Source organism: Grammomys surdaster, unplaced genomic scaffold (assembly GCF_004785775.1).
Source record: "Grammomys surdaster isolate TR1022 unplaced genomic scaffold, NIH_TR_1.0 238, whole genome shotgun sequence".
Taxonomy (NCBI): domain Eukaryota; kingdom Metazoa; phylum Chordata; class Mammalia; order Rodentia; family Muridae; genus Grammomys; species Grammomys surdaster.
In genome coordinates, this window is record NW_021604683.1 from 4,326,791 (window position 1) to 4,352,920 (window position 26,130).

At 39.0% G+C, this 26,130-nt stretch overlaps 1 protein-coding gene across 2 annotated transcripts; it reads left to right on the top strand.

Moving 5' to 3' along the window:
• Positions 1 to 6,392: 6,392 nt before the first annotated feature.
• On the top strand, positions 6,393 to 25,871 carry Pcmtd2 (protein-L-isoaspartate (D-aspartate) O-methyltransferase domain containing 2). 2 transcript variants are annotated; one of them, XM_028774095.1, is made up of 7 exons: positions 6,393 to 6,489; positions 9,631 to 9,814; positions 11,173 to 11,503; positions 13,195 to 13,297; positions 15,274 to 15,445; positions 19,742 to 19,865; positions 23,352 to 25,871. In XM_028774095.1, exons 3-7 carry the CDS (start codon positions 11,197 to 11,199, stop codon positions 23,723 to 23,725), a joined length of 1,080 nt encoding a protein of 359 aa, XP_028629928.1. In that variant the 5' UTR covers positions 6,393 to 6,489; positions 9,631 to 9,814; positions 11,173 to 11,196; the 3' UTR covers positions 23,726 to 25,871. The 2 variants fall into 2 exon arrangements, with proteins under 2 accessions (XP_028629928.1, XP_028629929.1); XM_028774096.1 differs by lacking the exon at positions 23,352 to 25,871 and adding an exon at positions 22,197 to 23,345.
• The last annotated feature ends 259 nt before the right edge of the window (positions 25,872 to 26,130 follow it).

A 26,130-nucleotide genomic window follows, 5' to 3' on the forward strand; every position in this document is an offset into this window, starting at 1 on the left:
CTAAGGAATGTGCTGTGCCCTCCTCACACATGAACAGAGTTTCCTGAACTCCAAAATAACCCATCCCTATAACAGATTTGACAGTCAGTCAAGGTGTTTATTTGTGCTAGTTTGATATTCTAAAGGCTGGCTATAACTTGTAGCCTCACAAGCCAGTGCTGGTCTCAAAGGACACACCTAGAACCCACAAAGTTGGAGTAGGTGATAGCTTCACTCCCTATGGGGTCACTCCAGAACACCTATTAACACCAAGATGAGAGGCCTTGTAGTGGCAGTGGAGTGGGGCACAGGCAGCTTTCTTTCTTACAGGAGTCCAGGGAAAAAGACTGAGCAGGACAGTGCCACCGCATCCCCAGCACCTGCAAGTGACTGTCCCTCATTGAACCTACTCACCTCTGCTCCAGGAATACTTTCTGCCAATCAGACACACTATTACTTGTTTCTTTCATACCCTGTCAAATATCTTTCTTCTTATCTTTAGCTCTGCCATAGCTCTTCATAGAAGTTTAAACAGAAAAAGGTAATATGATAATGTTTAGAACTGAAGATGGTGAGGAGAAATAAATACCAAGCAGAGGTGCTGGAAAGTTCCATGCCAGACCATCAGCCACACTGCTTTGATATCCTCAATCTCCTTTAGGCAGTCCTTCAGTCCTGAGTAGGATGGAGTAATATAGAATGATAGTCTGAACTGAGCCCTTTTACCTGCACAGGGCTCCTGCCACCTCTCAACTACTTGTGACATAGACAGTGAGGTTGTCCCATTTACAGATGGGGAAACTGAGGCCCAGGAAACTTCTCAGAGCTGTATAAAGACCGATCGTGTTGAAAAGATTGCCTCCTTTCACTGTAGGCTTGGTGCTTTAGACAACACATGGTAATGGACTGTAGAGACCATTTCTTGAAGAAGAGGGCATGCTCCCAATCAACTGGATCTTCACAGAATAGTCAGACATAGTAGGTATCCAAGAGACAAGAGGTAAAGGGGATACCATGGTTCCCATGTTAGTTGAGGAAGAAATAGAGATTACAGGTGCCTTTCTCCAGCTTCAGGAAAGCTGTGCACCATCTAGATACCCTTAGGGTGCTAAAGAAGTGGACAAGCTGATGCCATTGTTTCCTGGGTCCAGATTACTGTTGTAGGCAAATAGCACACAGTGTTAAGTGAGTGGAGGAAGCTTAGGGAGATTCAGTACCAGCCTTGAGTCATTGGAGATATCTAGGTGGGTACTGGGACTGTTTAGGGAATATATACATGGTGACTCATCACACAAATGCTAGCCCTAGACTGCCTGTAGGGAGCCAACTTGGAGCTGGCCTCTTGAGACCTGGCAGCTGGGTATCTCTCCCTGTGACTGACATCCCTGCCTTTCACAGTCAGTGGCCTCAAGTCACTTACCACATCTGATACTGAAAGAACAGTCCCAGACTTGTTTCACCTTCTCATCACTTCCCATCTAGCTACCATGAACAATTGGAGTCTACCCTGTTGTTTGTGGCCACCAGATATATGTGACCACAGCTGCCACAAGCTCATATATATGGGCTTAAAACCACCACACAAGACTCTCCTATTTATACATAAAGACCTGGTTGATACCCATAGTCCACTGTGTGAGGTCATCTATTGCTGCCACCTCCTCTTAACTAGACTGGGACTAACATCCACTGCAGTTTTCCAAACAGCTTTTACTTACAGGGTATCTCCCCTTGAGTTTCCCTCTAATAGTTCATAAGAGACAAGGAGAAGTACTGACAGAAACTGGTTCAGATGAAGGGGATCCTGAGCTTCTGACAGTGAGAGCTTGAGTCCCACCTCCTAAAAGTGTCCCAACCCAGGAGTCTTTATATATGGCCTTCGTAAGGCCCAATGTCAGCAGCATTTCAGATATGAACATATATGGTCCTTGTATAGGCCCAGCCAAGGTAACACAAAATTGATACTTGCAAACATTTCCCAGGGCCCATGTAAAACTAATTCTTTTTTTTTTTTAATGGTGTTACAACTCCCTTCCCAACTATTTCTATATCTTCATATTCGTATTTCTATATCTTCACATTCTTGTGGTAGCTGTGTAGTAAACAGCAGAGAGATTTTGGTACCTATCCGAGAACTACTAATTCTCTTCTAAAAAGTCTAAAATGAGGAAGAAAATTCCTTCCTTCTTCCCTTCAAGATGACCTATTCTAGTCAGGTGTTGGCAGCGGCACATGCCTTTAATCAATGCCCAGCACTTGAGGGGCAAAGTCAGGTGGTTCTCTGAGTTTAAGGCCAGCCTGGTCTACAGAGTGAGTTCCAGGACAGCCAAGGCTACACAGAGAAACCTTGTCTCAAAAAACAGACAGACAGACAGACAGACAGACAGACAGACAGACAGACAGCTGACTTATTTTGGCTGCTTCTTTCAGCTCAGCTGCACAATGGTGATCTCTTGTGGCAGATTTTGTATCTTGTCATTTTTCCAATTCCATCTACCCAACATTAACCTTTCCTAGTAAGATTCTTTCTTAGGATTCTGCTAACCACCTCCAGGGTGGTACCGATAAAGCCAAATAGCATTCAATGTATGTGGGCAAGCACCCAGAGTCCAGAACACTGAGCCTAAGGGAAAAGCACTCAGAAAAGACATCAGAAGGGTGGGATAGGGAAGGGGCTGAGGACAGGGTGGTTGCCACATGGATGAAACTTTGCACAATATGAGGCATATCAATCACCTATTGAGTTTCCTGTAGTCACCACTGAAACGGCTTCCCTATTACCAAGTTCCAAGCATGAAAACAAAAAACAAAAATGTACAGCTATTGTCTGGTACACAGACACAGGGCACCTCAAGAGCTGGGTTTCTGTTTGTGAAACTCCTATTGGATTTTTTAACCAATATTGTAATTGCTAAGGCAATACTTGACCATTATAAAAGACAACCACAACAAGGATAAATAAGGCAAGATGTGGTATCCTTAGTGATGAGATCAAGAAAAGAACTGTCTCTCACATTTCACCCTGAGGATCTTGTACCTGCCATTCTTTTGTGTATATCTATAGTTCCATCTGGATCACTGGGTTTCATGCCTGAAAAGAAAAATACAAAAACAAAAACAAAACTCTGTTGTTTCACATTGTATAGGTCTGCTCCTGAGTTCTTTTAGTTTTTAGATGTCTGGAAATTTTCCAATTAAAAATGCAGTGTATTTTAAATTGGGGAGTTTTATGTTTATAGACAATTTCAGCCACAAATAGTTTCATGAATTCCCCCTTCTGCACAGATTCTTTTGTTCTTAGTAGCTTACATTAATATATATTGTTAAAACCGATATCAGTATATGTTACTATGAACTAAAGTCTATAGTTTACCTTAAGGTTCATCCTTGAGGCTGAATATCATGTGTTTTTGTGGTGCTGGGACTTTGCTCAAGTTAGATAAGCACTTGCTCTACCCATTGAGCTACATTCATAACCTCCTGGTTTTGGCTAATGTCAATTACATTTTTCTACTATTACAGTATCATACGGCATCATTCACTGTCTTAATAGTCTTTCATGATCTACCTTTCTCTTGCAATTAGCGAGATTTTTAGAGTTTCTACAATTTTTTACTTTTCCATAGTTCATATCATTGGAATCACACAATATGTCATAGCTTTTCCATGTGAGTTTCTTTCATTTGGCAGTAAGCACTTGGAAGCTGGAGAGATAGCTCAGCTGGTAAAGTGCCTGCCACATAAGCATGAGGACCTCAGGTTAAATTCCCTAGTATTCATATAGAAAGTTGTGTAGTGAGAATTATCAAATTTTGATTTCTTTAAAAAACACAGAAATATTATAAGAATATGTTTTCATTTTAATCCCAGGTGTGGGGTTGTGGGGCTGCTTTGGACTGACCACAGCAGCTGACTATGATTTGCCTCATGCTCTATCAGAGGCATTGTTTGCCAGCTCCAGATTGCTTCTGTGATTGTGTGATATTTGGAATTCTGGGAACTTTCAGAGGGTATATAAATGCTAGGGCCCTGAGAGGCGAGTGGGTGGTTGTTGGTCATCTGGGGGGCTGTTTGCAGTTTCTTAATAGTTGTGCTCTAAGAAGAAACAAGAAGAAAGAAATTGAATTCACAGATCACTCTCTCTTCCCCCTCTATCCTTCTTTCTTATGTAGTGATACAGGATGATGCAGGGGCAGGGAGTAAAGGGTGGGAAAAAAAGAACACACAAAGTAGCTAAGCCCAGCTACAAAGTTGGGCATGGTCCAGAGTTGGGGAGGCAGAGACAGGAGGGCTTTCTGGGGCCCTGGGGCTTTCTGGGTTAAACTCCAGGTTTGGTGAGAGACGGTTGTCTCAAAAACTAAGGTAGAGAGAAATAAAGGAAGACATTAGACATTGATGTCTGGCCTCCACATGTACATACACACATGTTCGTGTATACCTATGCATGCAAACATCACAGACTCACCCAATGTTAAAAACAGCAATTAAGTGGGTAAGGTTGCTACATCTCTTTTCATAGCTCAGTAGCTCACTTTTCAAAAAAATCCCTGATTAAAACAGTTATGTAGATATATCTCCCATATATTTAATATTTTTGTTGTTTCTAATGTTTGATGATTACAAATGAAGCTATTATACCACCTATATGTGCTGATTTTGTGTGTAGTGGTAAATATCTAGGAACTCAAATGGTGATTTTTAAAAACAGTTTTATGTATGCTTGAATAGTCTTATATAGCCCTGACTAGCCTTGAACTTATTACACTGCCAAAGTATGACTTTGAACTCCTGATCCTTCTTCCTCTACCACTAAGTGCTGAAATTACACTTGTTTGCCATCACATCTTATAAGACTTTGTTTAGTTCAGTAACAAACTTACAAACTATTTTCCAAAGTAGCTTTATTATTGTTCATTCCCACCAGCAATGAAGGTGATGGGCTGTTGCTCTACACCTTCACCAGCATTTGGTGAATTATAAATTTTATAAACTTTGGCTATTCTAATAGGTGTGTATTGATATCTCATTGTTTTATAAATCTGCAATTACTTAATGACAAATTATGTTGATATGTTCGTATGCTCATTTGCCATCTGTATATTTTCTTTGCTGAGTCATATGTTCATAGCTTTTACCCATTTCTGTTTGTGTGGTTTGTTTTCTTATTGTTGAGTTTTAAGGATTTTTAAAAATCCTTTATCAGATATGTGTTTTGGAAGTGTTGTTTTTCAGTCTGTGTCTTACCTTTTTATTCTTCTAGCAGTATATTTTACAGAGAAATGATGCCAGTGTTAAAAAGATATATTTCACCTTTAAGTGAGTGTGTGTGTGTATGCACGTGCCTGAGTGCCTGCAGAGGCCAAATGTTTTGGGTACTGGAAATCAAATTTGGAAGAGCTATGTCTCTATTATTGTTACATGTGGATGTGTAGCTGTTCCAGCATCTTTTGTTGAAAAGACCATCCTTCCTCCATTGAATTGTGTTTGTTCTCTTATCAAAGGTGAGTTTACTATATTTGTATAGCTCTAACCTGGACGTTGTATTTGATACCATTAATTTATCTCCCCCATATGACTCTTGATTACTGTAATTTTAATAGTAAGTCATGAAATCAGATGGTGTTAGGCCTATACTTTTGTTCTTCTCCATCATTATTGTGTTATCTATTTTGGGTCTTTTGCCTTCCTACACAAACTTTAAAAAAATAGTATAATCATTTTCTTGTCATTGGTACCACAATCCACTGCAGGCTGAGTGACTTTCTTACAGATGTTGACTCAAGTATCCAGTCTCCTTCCATCTTGACACTACTTCCTTCAACATGTACCCTCCAAGCAGTGTAGAGGAAATGTGAAATCACAAAGAGGAGATACAGAACATGTTTCTGCTTCTCATTCAAAACTGGAAGACTAAAACTCAGAACAATCTTGACAGGTAGACCCTAAAGACCACTTAGACTTTGGTCTATTTTGTAGATTTCTCAGAAGTGGTCAGGAGTACTGCTAGCTCAAGGGTCAAGTGTGCAGATGGCCATCCTCTGGGCCGAGTGGTCTGGCAAGGTAAAAGCTGGCAGTCATTTGTGTTGTAACTCCTGCAGGCGAGTGGACACAATCTATCACTCTTATTTCTTCACTGTCTTTTCTATAGGGGCTGTGCCCTTGAGTGGACATAAGCCGAGAACCATGTGCCTGCAGGGAAAATGCCTTTCTCCTGCCGACATGCCAGCATCCTCTCATATCATTAGACCAAGACATGCTCGGAGACCATGTAGTGACCACTGAGGCAGTGACACACTCATTCAAACCAGTGGGTGGAAAGGGGCAGGCTCGCGGGTAGTGCCGTTGCCCCTTTAAGAGCGCCCTCCAACAGCACATGCTCAGTTCAGGTATAGCTCGCGCACGCGCAGAGGTAGTAGCGGATGTTTACAGCGGCTGAGATCCGTCCGAAGCGACAGAAGCGTCCGAAGAACTGCTATCCGAGACTAAATCCCAGGGCTGCTGAGCGCCGAGGTAGAGCAGACTCTGCCCCTCAGCCCTTCCCTCCGTATCCCTTCTCCAACTCTGGTTATCCGTCCCCCAGCATCCGTGTTTCTTACCATCTCCGAGAGTTTCGAGCCCCAGTGCCTGCCCCCCCCCGCCCCCCATCTCCCTGCCCAGCACCCTCCACGGTACATCCTCCTCCAGCACCTCCCTCCCCTCCAGCGTGCCCCCCACCCCCCTCCTGTTGCTCATTCTGGGTTCTGTTTGCTCTAGATCTACAGCCTATTTCTGACTAAGTAGGAAATGTTTGCAATTAGCTCAAGGGCAAGTCGGGCATTGACAATGTTTGAAACAAATTATAATTTGGCTGGATACTTGGAAGAAGGCAGAGTATCCTACAGAGGAGAAAAGAAAGACCCCTTTAGGGAAAGGTCTAAAGTAGCTGGAGAGAACTCGCAGGGGCCTGGGCCCTTTGTTTGTTTTTTATTAGGCCTGTGCCTCTGCCATCAACTCAGTCATCTGAGTATCTTCTCTCTTGGGCCCTGCACTGGCTAACGTGGGCTCCATTACGTCTGGTAGGCTGTCTTCTAGAACGAGTATTTAAGAGGCTCAGCACTAATTATATATAAAGGGAATTGAAGTGGGCCCTCTTGAAGATTTGGTCGATCCCTAGGCCCTGGCTTTTCTCCATCCTTCTCTGAGACCTTGCTGGGAGACTTGTGAGAAGAAACTCATTTTTCTTTTTGTCAATTCTGGTAGTCCCAAAGCTTTTCTGTGCATAAAACAGGAAGAACTGCCCCAAGTCAGCATATACTATTAGACAGGCTTTCATTCAGATGCAGACCACAAGTGGTATGCATTTGATGCATACCCTCCAAGAGTTCTGATTTTCAAGGCAAGAAGCCTTAGTTATTATCATCATTCTGCTCACAGGATGATGGTTTAGAATACATGTCCCTAGCAAGGTATTTCCTAAGAAAGTGGCATCCACTTGACTGTGGGCCAGCTAGCGAAATCTTTTTCACGCGCAGCATGGCTGTGAAACGGCCCTTTAGTCCAGCTTCACTGGTGTTGTTGCTGTCCGCTTGGAGTCTGTACTACCACTGCTCAATGTTTTCCCATGCTCTTCTCCTGTTGGCTTGTGCTAATCAGTACTGAATGGAAACTGTAATAAGCATTACAACAAGTAGTACAGTGTGTAGTATAGTGTAGTGTAGTGAATGAAGGACAGCCTCCTGAAAATAATTTTTTGCCTTCATTTGGAATCTGCTGCACTTTATTCTTGTGCAGTGATGCTATTTAGTTTGGAAAGAGTATTTTCAAGTGTGTTTTAGGGCTTTTTTTTTTTTTTTGACATGGTGACTGATCACATCTGTCTCAGCAGCAAGTAGTGAGGCGTCTATGCAAGGCGACATTAAATTGTCAGGCAAAGCTAATATTAAGTATCACACTCCATCATTATTCACCTACTCTCCACCAAAAGCAATTGATAGAGCTACCTTGGTGTTCTGTGTAGTCTAGAGAATGATCTACAATAGTCACACTTTCTGTTTTAAATGAGTGAATTTATGAAGTATTTATAGCAAACAAAAGTAAAAGAACTAGTGAGTAGTAACAGAAGTAGTAGATAGAAAACATCAAGTTGAATACTCACTTCTAGTAGGGATGACTGGGATAGCCCAATTGAGAGACCAAACAAAAGGTAACAGCAGAAATCATCTGTGAAAATCCCATCTGAAGCAGCCATTTGGAATTCCTGATAGAGAACCCAAGTGAAGCTTCCAAGTTAAATTTTACACACACACACGTGTATATATATATATATATGTATGTGTATGTATGCAGATGACATCGTCAAGTTGGGCATTTACAGTCATGTAGTAGAAATCAACTAGAGGCAGTCAGCTGGAGTTACCTGTTGAACTTTCTCTTCTCTCCATGTTTGAGATTTCCATGGCTGAACTCTGTCTTCTTGTTTCTACCAAGGCATTTTTATACCATACAATAAACAATAGTCTTGTAAATGGCTAATCTTTTAGCTGTTCTCAAGGACAAAATGTTTTACTCCTGGGCTGTTTTGCTCTTCCTTTCTCCCTATCATAGAATTAGGTACCCACCAAGCTCCAGGAAAAGGTACTTTGGAGAACATTTGGAGACTACTAGAAACAAACATACTGGAGTTGGTACAAGAGAGTCCTTGTTCTCATTGTCCACTTGCAACAAACTTAAACAGCACATGACAATTTACCAATATAATGCACATTATACTTGATTAACAAAGTATTACTGGAAATTAACAAAGAATGTTGTTCTTTTGTAAGTCTTTAACACCTGTATCCATGCTGTGTATAAAACAAAAGCCTTTAGCTAAAACAGTACTGGTTTCATCACAGCTCCTCTCACTGTCTATGACTATGAGCAGTTTAGTAACTTAAGACTGGCTTGCCTTGCCTTCTGATGTTGAATGTAAAAACTGGTTGCTGTTTTTTACTGAAATTCTGTTCTTTTAACATGGAACTAGCTTTCACATAAGAAAAAAATTCAGTAACATAAATGTCTAGTACAAATGAAATATATCTACTGTGGTACCTGCTGAAGATTGTTAATTTGTAGAACTGAGATAGGGTGAAAGGGGTGGCTTTCTTGATTCAGTAGGACATGTGTTTTTTAAAGGTCCTTTCCTAAATTGGCCTGTAAGCATATAAATACATTACTCTATTTTCAACAGGTGTCCTAAATTTTAATATGACTATGTTAGATCAGTAGTGTAGCAATAGAACTAAGTAGCTTATTTAAGATTAAGCCGAAGCTTATTAGCACTAGGGACTATTTACAACTTGGGGCAAGAACTCTGAATTCACTTGAAAAGTAGATTAAATTTTAATAATCGAACTATGATTTGAAAATCTGATAGTTTTCTTGATTATAAAGATGGATTATTTCATCATAAAATGAGAAAATATTTGTATCAAGAAAGTTTTTTTCCTGTTGTAAGATGCTAGAGTGGTGGTTGATTTTCATTTCTAGGCTTAATTCTCTAGCACTGTTGTTACCAGTTGTGCACATGGGTGTGTCTAGGGATGGGTATGTATAGGGCCTGTCTCCAGTGTTCTAGAGAGAAGGCTGAGGGAACAGGGACCATAACATAATTGTTGTTATTGTTTGAGACAGGTTCTTATATAATCCATGCTGGCCTGGAACTCACTGAAGATGAACTTGAACTCCTGAACAGGAGCTGCTTTGATTCAGAAAGGCTACTAATCTTCTGTGGTTTGGTAGTCTTTTCTTCAGCAGTTTATATCAGCATCACCAACTTTTAAGAAATAAAGCCATTAGTTTGGAAAAGTCACCTGAGGTCAGTATATAACTGGGGAGTATATTTTTCATTTTCTAGAAAGAAAAAGACCTCTTTTTGGTTTTTCGAGTGAGACAGGGTTTCTCTGTATAGCCCTGGCTGTCCTGAAACTCACTCTGTAGACCAGGCTGGTCTCAAACTCAGAAATCTGCCTGTCTCTGCCTCCCAAGTGCTGGGATTAAAGATGTGCGCCACCACTGCCTGGCTAAAAGATTTATTATACATATAGCAATCTGCCTACATATATGCCTGCAGGCCACAAGAGGGTGCCAGATGCCATTACAGATGGTTGTGAACTCAGGACCCCTGGAAGAACAGACAGTGCTCTTAACTGCTGAGCCATTTCTCCAGCCCCGAAAAAGACCTCTTCAGGGTAAAAAATATTCCCTGTTCACTAGATCAGGGAAATATTGTTTTAGTAGTTGGACCTAAAGGGGATGCTTTCTTCACCAAAACAGGATAGGAGAACATAAGAAGTGTACTTCTTAGATAGCAAGGGGAAGGAAGCTGTATAGGAAGTAGGCCACAGAGTTCCGGCAGTGACCCTTTCTACTGCTAAACTTTAGCCTTGAAACAGATCTTATGTCTGTTACAATAAGGTGTCGCAATGTGTTCTCTTTGGGAAGAAAGTTTTGTGAATATTTTTACCTAAAATTTAAACATCAGAGTAACCTCATCAGTAGGTTGTGGATTACTTGCTGTGAGTCTATGTACATGTTGAGATGTAGTGCTCCAGTTAACATGGGGATACCATTTAAATTTGAATTTCTGGATGGCTCAGCAGGTAAAGGTACCTACCACCCAGTTTAAAAATCTTAGTTTGATCCCTAGGGACCACTTCTGCAAATTGTGGCACCTGTAGGCCAGCAAATATATTTTCCAAATAAAATAATAAATGTAAAGTTTTTTTAAAAAATTGAATTTCAGTTAAACATCAAATGGTTTATTATTTGTTGTTAGCTTAAATTTCTAGGGGAGCTAGTGTTTTATTTTGTTTTGTTTTTTTTTTTTTAATTAAATTATGGTGTGTAGGCTCACACATGCCATTGTGTACATGAGGAAATCAGAGAATGACCCTGTGGCACTAGTTTCTCTTCTCTCAACATTATGTAGGTTCTGGGGAGTGAACTTGAGTCATAGGCTTTGTATGCCAAGTGCTTTACCCTTTGAACTATCCTTCTGACCCTGTAATTTCTACTCCTAATACTGGTGTCTTCGAAGGGTAAAGTAGTTATTGGGAAAACATACTCCTGTCTTCATTATATTCAGAACTGAGAATTTGGAAATAGCATGTATTTAGAGATTTCTTTGTTTTGCTCTTGCCCTTAATGTAAATAGTTATTGAATTTTAATTGTAGTCTTGCTTGGTTGTAATCTTGAACATGGGCGGTGCTGTGAGTGCTGGTGAGGACAACGATGAGCTCATTGATAATCTGAAGGAAGCCCAGTACATCCGGACGGACTTAGTAGAGCAGGCTTTCCGAGCTATTGATCGAGCAGATTATTATCTTGAAGAATTTAAGGAAAATGCATACAAAGACTTGGCATGGAAACATGGAAACATTCATCTCTCAGCCCCGTGCATCTACTCGGAGGTGATGGAGGCTCTGGATCTGCAGCCTGGGCTCTCATTTCTGAATTTGGGCAGTGGTACTGGCTACCTCAGCTCCATGGTGGGGCTCATTCTAGGTGAGTGTGGATACAGAGCTTTAGTCCACTCTACCTTAGTACAACTTGGTATCACTTTAGATAGAAGATTTTGTAGGCTTTTTGCATACTCTGAGGGAGATCATGGGCCTCCTATTAGTTGGCTGAAAGTAGGTGGTGGATGACTGATGATATCCACTTGTGGGCTCTGAGTTGGGAGGCTGGGGTACCTTTTCTATGTTTCCTACCTATACTGCTGCATTCTGCTGGGAATGATGGAAAACAGCAAAGGTCTATAAATCTTGACCTTATATGGTTTCTTGATTTCTAATCACTTTTTTTTGCTCTTCACCACTGAGTGTCATTAAAATTCTTTGGTAGTTGAAGTTCTTTGTAACAGTTTCTCTTTTGTTGTTTGCTACTAAGAGTAGTAAGTTTATGTATTTTTAAGGAATTTTCAGAGATGGAAGGGATTTATTAGGTTACTTGGAGCCATTTTAGGCTATTCTCTTTATAAGCTGTAAGAATGGATGTATGAATATGGCCAATTCTGATTAACATGATTATCAGCTGAAGAGCTATTGAATTCCTGCTTTGTGTAAAACATTATAGTGGGGCAAAGACTTCAGATGTTGCTTGTATTTCTTAATTGATACGATTTTTAATCTTTGTTTTTGATTGGCTAAGGCAATGGTTTTGACTGGGGGAAATAGGTAATAAACCTGCCTATATTAGAAATGCTATTGAAAAGAGCCTAAAGGTGCAGCCTTGTAGTGGTGGTGGTGGCACATGCCTGTAATCCCAGCACTCTGGAGGCAGAGGCAGTTGGAACTCTGTGAGTTTGAGGCTGGCCTGTTCTACAGAGCTAGTTCCAGGACAGCCAGGGCTACACAGAAAAAACACTGTCTTGAAAAACCAAAACTGGAGGAAAAAAAAAAGAAGACGATGACAAAGAAGAAAAAGGAAAAAAACATAAGTTGCTGAGGAGATGGCTCACTGTAAATACTGTTTGTACATGAAGACCTGAGTTCAAATCATGTAAAGGTGAACACATGTAAAAAAAGCCAGGTGTAGCAGTGTGTGTCTGTATTCTCAGAGCTGGAAAACAGATAGGATTCTAGGGGCTTGCATCATTAGCCATTTTAACTGATGTGTTGATCCCAGGGTTTATTTAGTACGACCCTGTTTCAAAAAGTAACATGGAGTAACCTGATGTTGACTTCTGCCATGAACATTCATGGATGTGTGCATCTATGCACATGTGTGTGTGTTGCATATACACACACACGCACACACCCTACCTTAATACCTAGTAAAAGAGTAATCCTGGAGACACTGTGGCACTTGATACTGCCAGCAGTAATAATGAAAGTGCTGTGAAATATAGATAAATCCTAATACAAATTTCATTTATAAATACAGGTTTTTAAAATTTGTTGGTAAAAGCTACTACTCTTGCCTTTTTTTTCAATTTGCAAATGATTCTTTTAATGTTTGAGAGCTTTTTGAGAAGCCAAGGCATCAAAACAAATACTGTGTTAGTGAGTGGAACCTATACTACACATTGAAAGACTCCCTTGGGTGGTTTAGAGCCATAGATATGCTGAGTCCTCAAACCCTTGTGAGTTTCTGTAATTATACACTACAGAATTGTAATTAAGAAAGTTTAGAAAACAAATGAGCAAGGGGTTCTTTTCCCCATTCTAAGAGCTTTGTTTTCTCAAACCTTTCAGGTCCTTTTGGTGTTAACCACGGGGTGGAGCTTCATTCAGATGTGACTGAGTATGCGAAGCAGAAACTGGATGTCTTCATCAGAACAAGTGACAGTTTTGACAAGTATGATCAGATGCTACACATTGGTTCAAACAAGGGGTGTTAATTATAGATGGAAAAAGCCAGTTTATTAGTATGCATATACCAGAAAACACAGTTAAAGTATGGTTGGATGATCCTAGGTTATATGTGTGCCTACCCTTGTTACTGTTCTAATATTCTCTATCATTAATGGCTTTATGGATTTTATTTTTTCTTTCTTTCTTTCTTTCTTTCTTTCTTTCTTTCTTTCTTTCTTTCTTCTTTCTTTTTTTTTTTTTTGGCAAAGTCTCTTTGAATAGCCCTGGGTGTCCTGGAACTCACTATGTAGACCTGGTTAGCCTCAAATTTATAGAAATCCACCTGTCTCTGTCTTCTGAGTGCTGGGATTAAAGGCATGTGTCAGCACACCTTGCCAGCTTTGTGTTTTATAACTTATGACACTAAACATCAAATTTTCATTACTATAGTAAGAGAAAAAAAAAACCAAATAATTTATTTTGCTCAGTTTTCATGTTCCAGTTTTGAAAATTTATATCACCTAATTGTTTTCTGAAAGAATAGAAATTTCAGAGAATAAAAAGTATTTTTTGCCAGTAGTGGTGGGCAGAGGCAGGCAGATATTTGTGTGTTTGAGCAGCTTGGTCCATACATATCAAGTTCCAGGGTATCCAATAAGGAAAGCCTGTCAAAAAAAAAAAGAAAGTGTTTTGGGTTTTGTTTTTTGTTTTGTTTAAAAAAAAAAACCAAAAAACACCTCCTGTTGAAGCTGGTGAGATGGCTCAGGAGGTAAAGGCACTTGTTGCCCAGAGTGATGACCTAAGTTTGATCCTTGGACCCCATCTGGTGAAAGGAGAGCTGACCCCCACAAGTTGTCCTCTGAAGTCTTCATGTATACTGTGGCACATCCATAAGTATACACAGGTGAATTCACACAATGAATAAATAAATCAAAATCCAATAAAATCTCCAGTTGCTTGTCAGGCAGGTGAGCGTAGTGCTGAGCATTGTAAAAACAGTAAAAAATGGTGGCTAGTGTTGCTGTATATTTGGATCATGTTGGAACATTCACTTTCATTCTGTTTGTAACATATAAGGTTCTGTTTACATAGTATGATTCTGTTTGGAAATGTAGCTTATAACTCCTGCAAAGTGTTACATTGTTCTGTGATTTTGTAATTAAAACCTAATATGTAGTTGTTGGGTTTGGGGTGGGATCCAAGAAAACTCACTTCAGATACATAAGCATTAAAATGAAAGCTTTGTTTTTTGAGCACCCAAGCAGGTGGCTAGTTTAGGATCTGAACCATGTCCCAGAAGGGAGATTGTACAACATTTTTAAAGTATGGGAACACAAAGTGAGAGGGATCCTGAGGGAAGCTTCAGTGTTATCCAATTGAATGTTGACATTTTTGGTTAAACTAGGAGTACTCGTTGGAAACTAGGCCTTATCCAGGGCAGTTGGCTTCAAGGTCTTTAGTTGGTCCTGCTAAGACTTTAGGTCCAGAGCTCAGAGTGATAAGGGGACAAAGGATCGGGTCAGCTGCAAGTAGTTAATTAGAGCATAACAGGCAATTGATTATATAATTTTACAACTTATGTACCTGGGTTTAGATATCAGCAGTTTCTATATTCTTTGCCTGTTAACAGACAATTAAGAAAGCTTTTGGAGAAGTGAGATAGGTGTTTGTTCCTAGGCCTGGGGACATGAACTTGTTTGAACCTGCTAGCAAGATGAAGTGTCCTTGAGATGGCTAGACTCATACAACTGTCCCTGAGATGGCTGGACTCAGACCCAGCTGTTTACCACAGAAGCTGTTCAGCTATAACGAAGTCCTCAGATCCCCTAGGGCCTGGGACCTTGAATTTAGTTTCTTCCATATGGTTAAGTGGAGTCTGAGAGCAAGTTTCTTTTGCTTGTTCTTAATATGGCAGGCATAACTTTGTTTTTATGTTTTTGTTACAATACATGTAGTTACAGAAATTTTTTTTTCTTGCAGATTTGACTTCTGTGAACCTTCCTTTGTAACTGGCAATTGCCTGGAGATTGCTCCAGATTGTTGTCAGTATGATCGTGTATATTGTGGAGCTGGTGTGCAGAAAGAACATGAAGAGTACATGAAAAATCTTCTCAAAGTTGGAGGGATCCTTGTCATGCCCTTGGAAGAGAAGGTGAGGTTCTCTACACAGCTGACATTGTGTATACTCTCCTTCAAAGTCAGTTTATGTATACTACTCTTACAGTAACTTCTGCCAATTTATTAACAGAGGAGCACAAAGCTATATAGGTCTTGCATACCCTGTGTGCTATGTGTGAACTTTCTCCTACCTCCTGTCTCTCTTACTTGTTTTTCTGTTTTCTTCTTTCCTCCTCCCTACTTTTTCTTCCTTTCCTTCTCTTTCTTCTTCCTTCTTTTCACCCCAGCTCCTTTTTATTTTGGGCCAGTGACCAGCCTGGCATCCAAAATAGACTGAAGCAGGTGTTGATGGGTGGCATAGACAATTACTGGGGCAAGAGTAGCTTACTTTTGCTAAATTTTCTCTTTTTTTAACTCTTTGCTATCCTGTGGCCAAAAGCTGTTGGCTTCTGGCAGTAAACTCCTGCAGATAACAGTAGGGGATTAATAAAAGAAGTTAGTTACTCAGGTTCTTTGACTAGAGCCCCCTTGCTGATCAGGTGAGAGGCTCAGAGTTCGTTAATTCTTTGTGAGCCAGAGAGAAAGAAAAAGAAAAACACCCACTCTGGATGAAGCACTGAAAAGAAGCTCCAACAACCTCTATTTCTGTTCTTAGCATTTATATTTTCTTTAAAAATTTACCTCATACAACTATCAGGTAGAACTATTACCACAGGTTAATTACATGATTTTCTAAATACTTTTACATGCCAATAAGTTGATATTAAGTTAAGGCAATAATTCATGTCATAGATTGATAAGGTTTAAGGAGTTACAACAGAATTATTTACATGTCCTTCCATTAAGACTAGTATCTGACTAACCATCTATTCAAGGCCCCCCTCCATAAGTTCATTATAAGTTTAAAGCAATAGTTTTTATGTCACAAGTTAGCATGGTTTTGTCAAGATACAAATCATCTGCTTTGTGTCTAATTATTTTGAAGTTTGGTATAGATAAACTAGTCAGTATTTTATTTAACCCTGAAGTACTTGTATAAATTTAGGAATTCTATAAAATCATTATCAGGAATTATGAAATCATCAATTTGTCTACACAGAAGTACTACATGAGAGTACATCTTCATGTTGATCTGCAGAAAATCTGCCCAATAGGGTGGGATGATGCCCAGGAGTCATTAGGCTGTGTAATAGTGAAAGGTATATCAACAGCAAGAAGCAATCCTGGGATGAAGTCTCTAACAACCCTACATTCTCAGAACTCATCCATCACAGTCTTACAAAATGGTGGGACATTGTCAGAAAACTCATTTGCTTGCCTTCTCTTTCCTAGATGGCTTCTATCAATTTTGATCTTGTTAGTGTACTTGCTTAATACTCTGATAGAAAGTATTTTAGACATTCCTCCCTTTTCAAAAATTTTCTTATATAGACTAACTTGTAACTTACAGTGCTTTACTTAAGAGAGTTCATGAATGTAATTTTAAGTCATTTAACTTTGAATCTGTATCTTTTTGATGTTTACAAGTTGCATTTAGTTGATCAATCTCTTAGTTGTGCGTGTGTGTGTATGTATGTATGTATGTATATATGTATGTTACGATATACCTCCACCACATGTGGGTGGGTGCCAGTTTGTATGTATGCATGTACCCGTGCATATGGAGGCTAGAGAATTGACAAACGATGTCTTCTTTGGTTATTTTCCACCTTATGTATTGAGGCAGGATCTCTCACTTGAACCCAGAGCTCACCAATTCAGCTAGTCTAGCTAGTCATCTTGCTATGGGGATCCCATATGGGGTTACAGATGGACTATACCACCTGCCTAGTGTTTGAATGCTGGGGATTGGAACTCTGGTTCTCATGTTTGCATGGCAAGCACTTTACTAATTGGGCCATCATCCTAGTCCTTCTTATTTTTTAATCTCTTGGGTTATTTTTTTTCTCATATTTTCTTTGTAACTGATTTGTTCAGGGGACTAGGTTTTAGGTCTTAAAGTGTTTTCTACATTCTGGAATTTTCAGCCCATAGATCTCTGTGGTGGTGGATTGTATATTCTTCTGTCCTTTATATTTTCTACCTATTGGCAATTAGATCTAGAGGCTCGGTAGTGTTTACCTTGGGCATATTTTGATTGGGAAGAACACAGGAATATAAGCGATGGATTAAAATAGACATTTGCCTTCAGTATACAAAGGATTGATTATCAGACCACTTTCTTCCACTCATGACAAAATGTGCAGATGCCCCAGATCCTTTTATAAAGTCACATAGAATGTTAGTGGCGTATGACATACACATGTCTTCCTTTGTACTTTATAATGCCTCTAAATCACTTGTAATACCTGATAGAGTGTCATTGCTATGTAAATAGTTGTTGACTATGTTACTTAGGGAATAATGACAACATCTGTACATGTTCAGTGAGACATGTATTACTTTCTGAATATTTTTGGTATACAGTTGTTTGGATGTAAAAACCTTAGGTCTAGAAGACAGGCTTCATTTAAGCAGCATTTCTGTTTACCTTGTAGAATGACTGGAATGACTCAGCCTGATTCATTGTTTTATTAAGAACTATAGAATAATACTTCTAAATTCTTTTTTTTCCTCTGTATTTAGGTGCTGCTTAACTTTGATAAAAAGAAAACTACTATTAGTGATTTGGTCCTCCTATACTTCAGGGATAAATTTTGGTTATTGTTTGCTTATTAATTTTCTGAATAATAACTTTTTAACAAAGGGAGGTAACTAATAAGGCTTCATTAATTTTTTTTATTATCACTACAAAATTTCGTTTGAGATCATTTTAGCGCTAGAATAACTTGAAGAGGGTAGGCATCCTCATACTATTTCTATTTGTTCATCTAGATTATGAAATACAGGTTTATAGTTTAAAGGTCTCACATATAATTTGTGTATTATAGTTAAATATTTGGTGGTCATTATAGCTAGAAGCTCTTCTTTTTAAAAAAATGTTTCTGAAGGAGCTGGAGAAATGATTCAGTGGTTCAGATCTTTCAAAGGACCTGGGTTCAATTCCCAGCACTGACATGACACGGTGGCTCACAACCTTCTGTAACCCCAGTTCTTTTGGATCTGAAACCCTCTTCTGGCCTTGGAAAGTACTAGGTACACACCAGGTACACAGGCTAACACATAAACAAAACACCCATACATGCAAAAAATAATAAAATAGTTTTTTTTTAAACTTAAACTTTTTTAAACTTAAAGTTTCTGGGTGATAAAGAGATGGCTCAGGACTTGAGTGCATACAGTTCTTACAGAGGACCTGAGTTCAGAAAACTCATAAAGGTCTGTAAACTACACATTTAGGGGATCTTATGGTCTCTACTGGACTCTAAGAGTACTGGCACTCAGGTGTGCACATAAGTTAAAAAATAAATCTTCAAATTTTTCTGAAAAATGTTTTTTGCTATTATCTCTAAATATAATTAATCATTAGTAATTATACTGCTTAATTCTTTTAGAGAATCTTAGTTTTAGATGAGTTTCTGGGTTAGATGTTTTTAGAAAAGATAATCATATAATCTTCTCAGTTTTATGACCTATTAAGACATTTGTAAACTGTCCTAGTCATATTGAGCACACAGAGGCTGTGTAGTTTAATTGGATTCTTTGGTACTAATCCTATAATATAAAGTGCTTTGATGACCCACACTGCTGTGTATCAGGTAGCATATCCCACTACACCCCTGAAGTGCTGTCAGTGAGAGTAAGGACAGTTGCCTTAGGTATCTAGTATGACACATAGTTGTTGATGAAAGTCACAGCAACAAGGTTTTAGCATCTGGCATTTGGGCCTCTCTTGCCCCCTAGCTATTACAGGTACAGATGGCTTAAAGCTCAGATGTTTTTGTCCCTTAGATGCCATTGCAGCTGTACTCCTGATAGCAGCACATAGAAATCAGGGTAAATGGTTGAAGTATTGTAGCTGTTGTACATCTTTGGTTAGTTGTACTGAGGACATGCCCTCCCTAACTTACCTTCAGCCACTTTTTTGAAGAACTCTTTAAAAAGTTACTTGCATGAATCTTATCTTCATTATCTTTTTATTTTTTCTTGTAGTCCTTTAACTGACTTATCATTTGTGTTTTTATAAACAGAAGTTATGTCAAGGAGCTTGAGTATGTTCATGCTAAGCATTTGCATAAGAATATTCATGTTAGTTGTTAGTCATGTCACATTAGGTGTATATAGACAGGCTGTTTCATATTTAGATTTGCTATATAGAAATGATCACACTTAAATATAAGTTATCTAGTGACCAAATCTTTTGGATATTTTTGTTTTGTCTTTGAGATAGTTGACAAAGATAACACGCACAGGCCCTTCTGCTTGGGAAACAAAAAAGATTCTGGCTGTTTCCTTTGCCCCTTTGGTCCAGCCTTGCCGTTCAGAGTCAGGACAGTCCAGACTTGTCCAACTACGTGAGTATGAACATCCTACCTATCTTTTATCTTTGATTAAAGTTAGAATAGAAACAAAATTTACAATTAACCTTTTGATATTAAAGAGTGTTAACCTCCCCTGTTGCATCTTCAAATTATACAAGATGTTTTAGATATTTTTAAAGTATCTCTTTTTAGCTCATCTTAGATGATTTTAATCTTTCTTTAAATCTATAAAATGTTATTGCTAGTCATGCTTTTGGGTGTAGAAGATTCATACACAAAAAAAGGAGCTTATTTTGGGAGCTTAGGCAATTTGCTTTGTTTGCTAGGAATTGTTACCCAAATATAGTCCTCTTCCTCACAGTACCTGTCTCATGCTGCTTTAAGCAAATATGAATGAAGAACCTGTTCTGCTGTGTGACTGAGAAATTCTGTGTAGCCTCACATGCTTTGAACCTTTGTATTTACATCTCTAAGATGCAGGCTGTACATGAGCTAATGTAAGCTGACCTTCATCCTGATGTTTTGTTTCATATTTAAAACAGCTTTCACAAAAATAGAATTTTTTTTTTTTTTGGTTTTTTGAGACAGGGTTTCTCTGTGTAGCCCTGGCTGTCCTGGAGCTCACTCTGTAGACCAGGCTAGCCTTGAACTCTCGAACTCAGAAATCCGCCTGCCTCTGCCTCCCAAGTGCTGGGATCAAAGGCGTGCGCCACCACTGCCCGGCCAAATGAAGATTATAAATAAGATTTCAAAATGATGATGATTTAGGATTTCCAAATGAAAACTATTCATCACACTTTCTTATCTTTTAAAGCATTTGGAAAATCAATCTCTCTCTCTCTCTCTCTCTCTCTCTCTCTCATGTATGTGTGTGTAAGAGAGAGAGAAATATGAAGGTGAATTATTATGCATAATTCTAACACATACTCTTTGGTTAATTTTTTCCAAAAACACTTCAATTAGTGGAGAATCATTTTCTAAATTGTCCTCTTTGTGTGTCAGGTAACATAGACAAAGCCTTGACATTTGGTAACCAGCAACAGTGAAATATACAAAGAGCTTGGAATGACAAGGGAAGTTATGTAGAGGGTGATGCTATGTTGTGTTTGGTTATGTTCGGGGTGAAAGGAAATTTTCTTAAGAGAAGTATAGAGAATCTCTTACTATGAATCACCTGTCAATAAAAAAGCTTATGGCCAATAAGCTGAGGCAGGAAATAGGTCAGACATCCAACAGGGAGAGAGAGAATTCTGGGAGATAATGAGAGACATGGAAGATTTGAGCTGAAATGCTGAGGAGTCAGATGTAAACTAGCAAGTAGCTGAACTCAGGATAAAATAAAAGGAAAATTTGCTCCAGGAACTCTTGAGACGGATGTATAAAGACAAGGAAAAGAAACCAGCCATGAAGCTGAACCCAAGTTAGAATAAAAGGGATAATGAATTAAGAACAAGTCAGAGAACAATCCAAAACTTACAGCCTAATCATCTATCAAATAATTAGTCTCAGAGAATAGTTATTCATTCTGGGAGCAGAGGCTGAGAGGAAAAAGTTGATTAATTTTTATAGATGTTTCTCAGCAGCATGTAATCCAACCCTTTAAATTTATATTCAGTTATTATTATGGGGAGCTTATAAAAATGGTGGAAAAACCTAAAGTTACAGAGAAGGGTAGAAAGGTAGAACCGGGACTAACTTTGGGACACACACTTCATGGTGTAGTCATTGACTGGAATGTAGGTTAGGTTTTAATTCACTTTGTGGGTATGGAGAGCTTCAGATATTATTGAAGGTGCTGCACATTTATATAGGTATAATCCTGTCAATCATTAGTTGGACGAATTTGTCAGACTGGTGCTCTGAAATTTTGTTATTTAAACAAATGTGGCCCGTACAAGGAAATGCACCATCCTCTGGTACAGTGGCTCAGTTTAAAAGACAACAATTCATGAAAACATTTTGAAGACTTTGAAAATGTAGTTAAAAATGAGTGTTTTTGTATGAGGACTTGTCAAGCCTGGCTAGGAACCTTAGGCATGTGTTGCCTCCTGAAATGCTCACTGTGAATGTTGAGTAATAAACATTTGTGTGATTTGGTTAGAATTACTAAAGTGATCAGTTGGGTAGGGTGTTCGCAGTTTCTATCTTTTCTAGATCACTGAAGTTGATGAGACCAAGGGAATAAGAGAAACCATATAGCAAAGCCAGCATACAAAGAGACCACGCAGCTTGGACATGCACTGCCTGGAGCATCCTCCTAAGTGGCATGCATGCAGGTTGGAGGCAGAAGTCAGGCAGGAAGTTGATGGGGTTTTCCCTATCATGCAAGAGAAAAAGATTGAGACACCACCAACCTCTCAACAGGAAGGGTTCCAGGACACATGCCCTTTCTGAGGAAGAACAGGAGAGCCTAAGGTATTGTGCTGAGTCTGGGGTAGGTTTGACTTGATTGGGACTAAGTTTCAACTTGGGGAACTGGTCTATATTATTTAAATTTACAGAATAGAGGTTAAATCAAGGATCAGCAGTCATACTGAGAGAGGAATAGAGGGGACACTGAGCCTTTGGGAGTGTCACAAGGCCTAAGAGAAGTCAGGTCATAGAGAAGGACTGTGAACCTGGCCGTAGCTAACTGCATCAGTTTTCCTGGTGTCCCTCAGAGAAAGCTGGACAGGTCAGAGCTGATAACTTGGGAGCCCAGTAGCCAGTGATGAGACTGTTTTAACATCTTGGGGAAACAGCTGGATTGCGAATGTTCAGGAGCTAATCTTTTCTTAATTGAGTTGATGAGAGCAGGATATACTACAGGTCATTTGTTGTTGAGATACAAGGCCTTAACTGCTCAGTAGAATGACAGGATGCAGACAAGGTACAGTAGCTCCATCTTATAGAGAGAGCACATGCCCATGTTCTCAGGAACAAAAGACAAGAGAGAAGGGTTGGTGCCTCAAAAAGAGGGGAGAGGTACTGTTTGTTGTTAGAACCTTATCCAGCAACGTTTTTTGCATCTTTTGCATGGCAGAAGATATTGGTGGGTTCTAGGCAGGGGGTACGATTTCAGTTACAAATGTTGGAGATTAAATGAGAGTCCCCTCTATCAAGTATCCTCTTCCTTGAAGAAGGTTATGTGTCCTGGAGGGGAAAAAAAAGTGATTTAGGTTTTCTGTTTAATGTGTATTTAAACTCATGTAAAACTATTAAAGTATATAAAAGGATGTTAGAAATGTGGATTGCTATATTATTGAATGGATGTTATTATGTTATTGAGCAGAGTAGAGTTATAAACTAGTAGAGTTATAAACCCTGAGGTTTCAAATTTTACTGCTGATCTAGACAGTATTTCTTTCCTTTTCAAAGTTCAGAGCTAGTGTATTTGCAAAGCTTTCGCAAAACACATGTAGTGCAAAGTAGACCATTGGTTCCTATTTGGTTAGAATGCCCCCCTTTTTTGAAGTCCTTTCAGCAAGTTAGGTGTGGGTTGGCCCCACCCATGCCCACAGGCTCTGCCCCTGTCCACAGCACCACCAGCCGTGCGCAGCCTGCAGGACCTGGCCCGGCTTGCTATCCGTGGCAGCATCAAGAGGGCTATGCGCCAGGAAGCCACCAGAGGAGGTGGCCTGAAGAGCACACCTATGTTTAAAAGAAGGCGAGTCCGTCGCCGCAGAATGGAGACCATTGTCTTTTTGGATAAAGAGGTGTTTGCTAGTCGAATTTCCAACCCCTCTGATGACACCAGCTGTGAAGATGCAGAGGAGGATCGGCGGGAAGTGGCAGAGAGGACCTTACGAGAGGCCAAGCCTGAGCCACCAGTGAACTTCCTTCGTCAGAGGGTATTGCGCCTCCCGTTGCCTGACCCCCTGAAGTACTACCTGCTGTATTATAGGGAAAAGTGAGCTGTGAGAGAGTGGAACCAGGATATCCAGAGAAAACTGCTGGCCAGGTACACGTCTTCCCTTTCTTGGTTCCTGTCTATCTTCAAACTTTTCATTTAATGGTGTGATTTATTCAAGCACAGTCTAACAAGAAACTGCATAGAATTATTTTCCTTGGGGGTGGGGTAGGGTGTGCATCTTTTTGGCTCTACTGTAACTTGAGCTCATTGAGAACTGCATGTTGGATCCTGTGTGAAGCAAGGGGCAAGTCTGTAAAGGCGTGACATACCACCATTCAGCTTGAATTTTATGTGATGGTTTTGTTGCTGGCATCGAGTTCTTCTGACTTTTGCTTTTTTCTAGGTTGGAAAATGTTGAAAATCCTCCCTTATTTAAGTCAAAATAACCAAATATTATGTGAAATATGAAAAATAACTTTTTAAAGAAAAAGAGACGCAGAAGGAGTGATAATGTATAGAACTGCCAGATGTCTTTCTGGAATTTCCAAAGATTTTCAAGCAGTTGATCCCCCCCCCCCCACCATTCCTTCTGATACTTTATAGGAACCACCATCAAGTAATCTCTTTTTCTGACAGGAAAAGTTTTTCCTGAACCATAGCAGTGATTCATGAGTCATTGAACTGCAAAGACCAGAGCAGTTCTAAGGTATTTACATGAGAATTTTCAGTGCAGGGGGAGAGACTGCAGTGTTACAGTAAGCCCATGCTTCTTGACTTTGGTTTGCAGTCTTTCTTTGATTATATTAGAGTACCAGGTCATAGATTTTTATCTTTTATAATTCTGGAGAAAAAATGGTTAGTTTTGTAAATTTTCTTAAGAACAGATATATGTATTTTACTAGCTCCATTGCATTAGAGCAGTTTAACTTAGTGACTTGTGAAATCTATTCTCTCCAGGCCATGGGTGTTGAGAACTATCAAGTTTAAAAAAAAAAAAAAAAAAAAAAAGGCAACCTTTCTGGCTGTTAGAGGGCAGGACTTGAAATTACATTGCTGATTCCAAAAGCTGGCTCCTAAAAAAAGTTTCTAGCCCAAAGAAAAGAATAGTGTAAATTATTAGTAGTAAGCCCAAATTAGAGTATTAATTTAGAATTAAGTGCTGAGATTTTATGATTTACTTTTAGCTTAGCTTCATGTGACTTGCAGGGAGAAATTTGATAGTTCTGTGATTTCTCCAGCTTAAATGGTATTTTGGTTCTTCTTCTTCTTCTTTTTTTTTTGTCAAGTTAGTTTAATCATTTTTACCACACAGTATAGTCTGCATGTATAGCTGGGAAAACATATAACGCCCTACATTATACATATGATGTACACTTGCATTACTTTAAATATAAGCTACTTAAAGTTCATAGTTGTTTTTACTTGACTTTTAACTCCAATTTGGGCTTCTTTTCTTTCAGAGATAAATGCATGCTTTAACTTGACTTGCAAATGTTTGTAGTTTGCAGATCTTTCTTGATGTTAACTCTAATTGTTAGCTAGACTTTTATGTTACCTGGAAATTTTTGGACATAAACTTAAATAAATGATATCTGTGAAGTTTGTATATTAGGTGGATTGATTAAATTTTTCCTGTGATTGAATATGGGCTACATTTTGAAAAGCCACATTTGCCTTTATGCTGGATTTTTCTTAAAAATTACAATGTGTAAGACATTTTCCCTTTATATGTTAAACTTTTCTTAGTATTTTGTATTTATATTTTATCACTTTGTGATTTTAAACCACAATTCAGTGAAATATAGTTGTAACAAGTGAGAAATAGATTGGCCTTTATATTATACTACCAGAGAAAGTTGAAATTTTCTCATTAACACTTTGCTGCCAGAATTCAATATATACCAATGGTATATACAATAACATCCCACGTTTTGTTTTCAGACTAATAAATCTTAATATAGTCAAATGTTTGTCTTCAGGATCTGTATTGTAAACAAAATACTGACAATGGCTGTGTTTTAAGGAATGGGTATTTTTAAACATGTGACTTCTGTTTTAAGAATCAAAGGTATACATAAAAATAGATTTGTCAACATGGAACTTAAAGTTGAAAATCCAAGAAATTAGAAACACTGATTTTTTTTTTTAATGAGGTGAAACATATGGGTAAACACAAATGAATCAATAAAAAAGTGTTACACATTTTATTCTCAGTATTGCTTCTGTGTTGAGTATGGGATTCATGATTACATTCTTTTTAAGACTTCATAATGGGGTTGGAGACATGGCTCATGCAGAAGATCCAGCTTCAGTTCTTAGCACCCACTTGGTGGCTCACAACCTACTGAAACTCTAGTACCATGGGATCAGACTCCCTCTTCTGAATTCCTATGAGCACCAGGCACACATGTGGTGACTTACGTACATGCAGGCAAAACACACATACATAGCAAATAAATCTTTAAA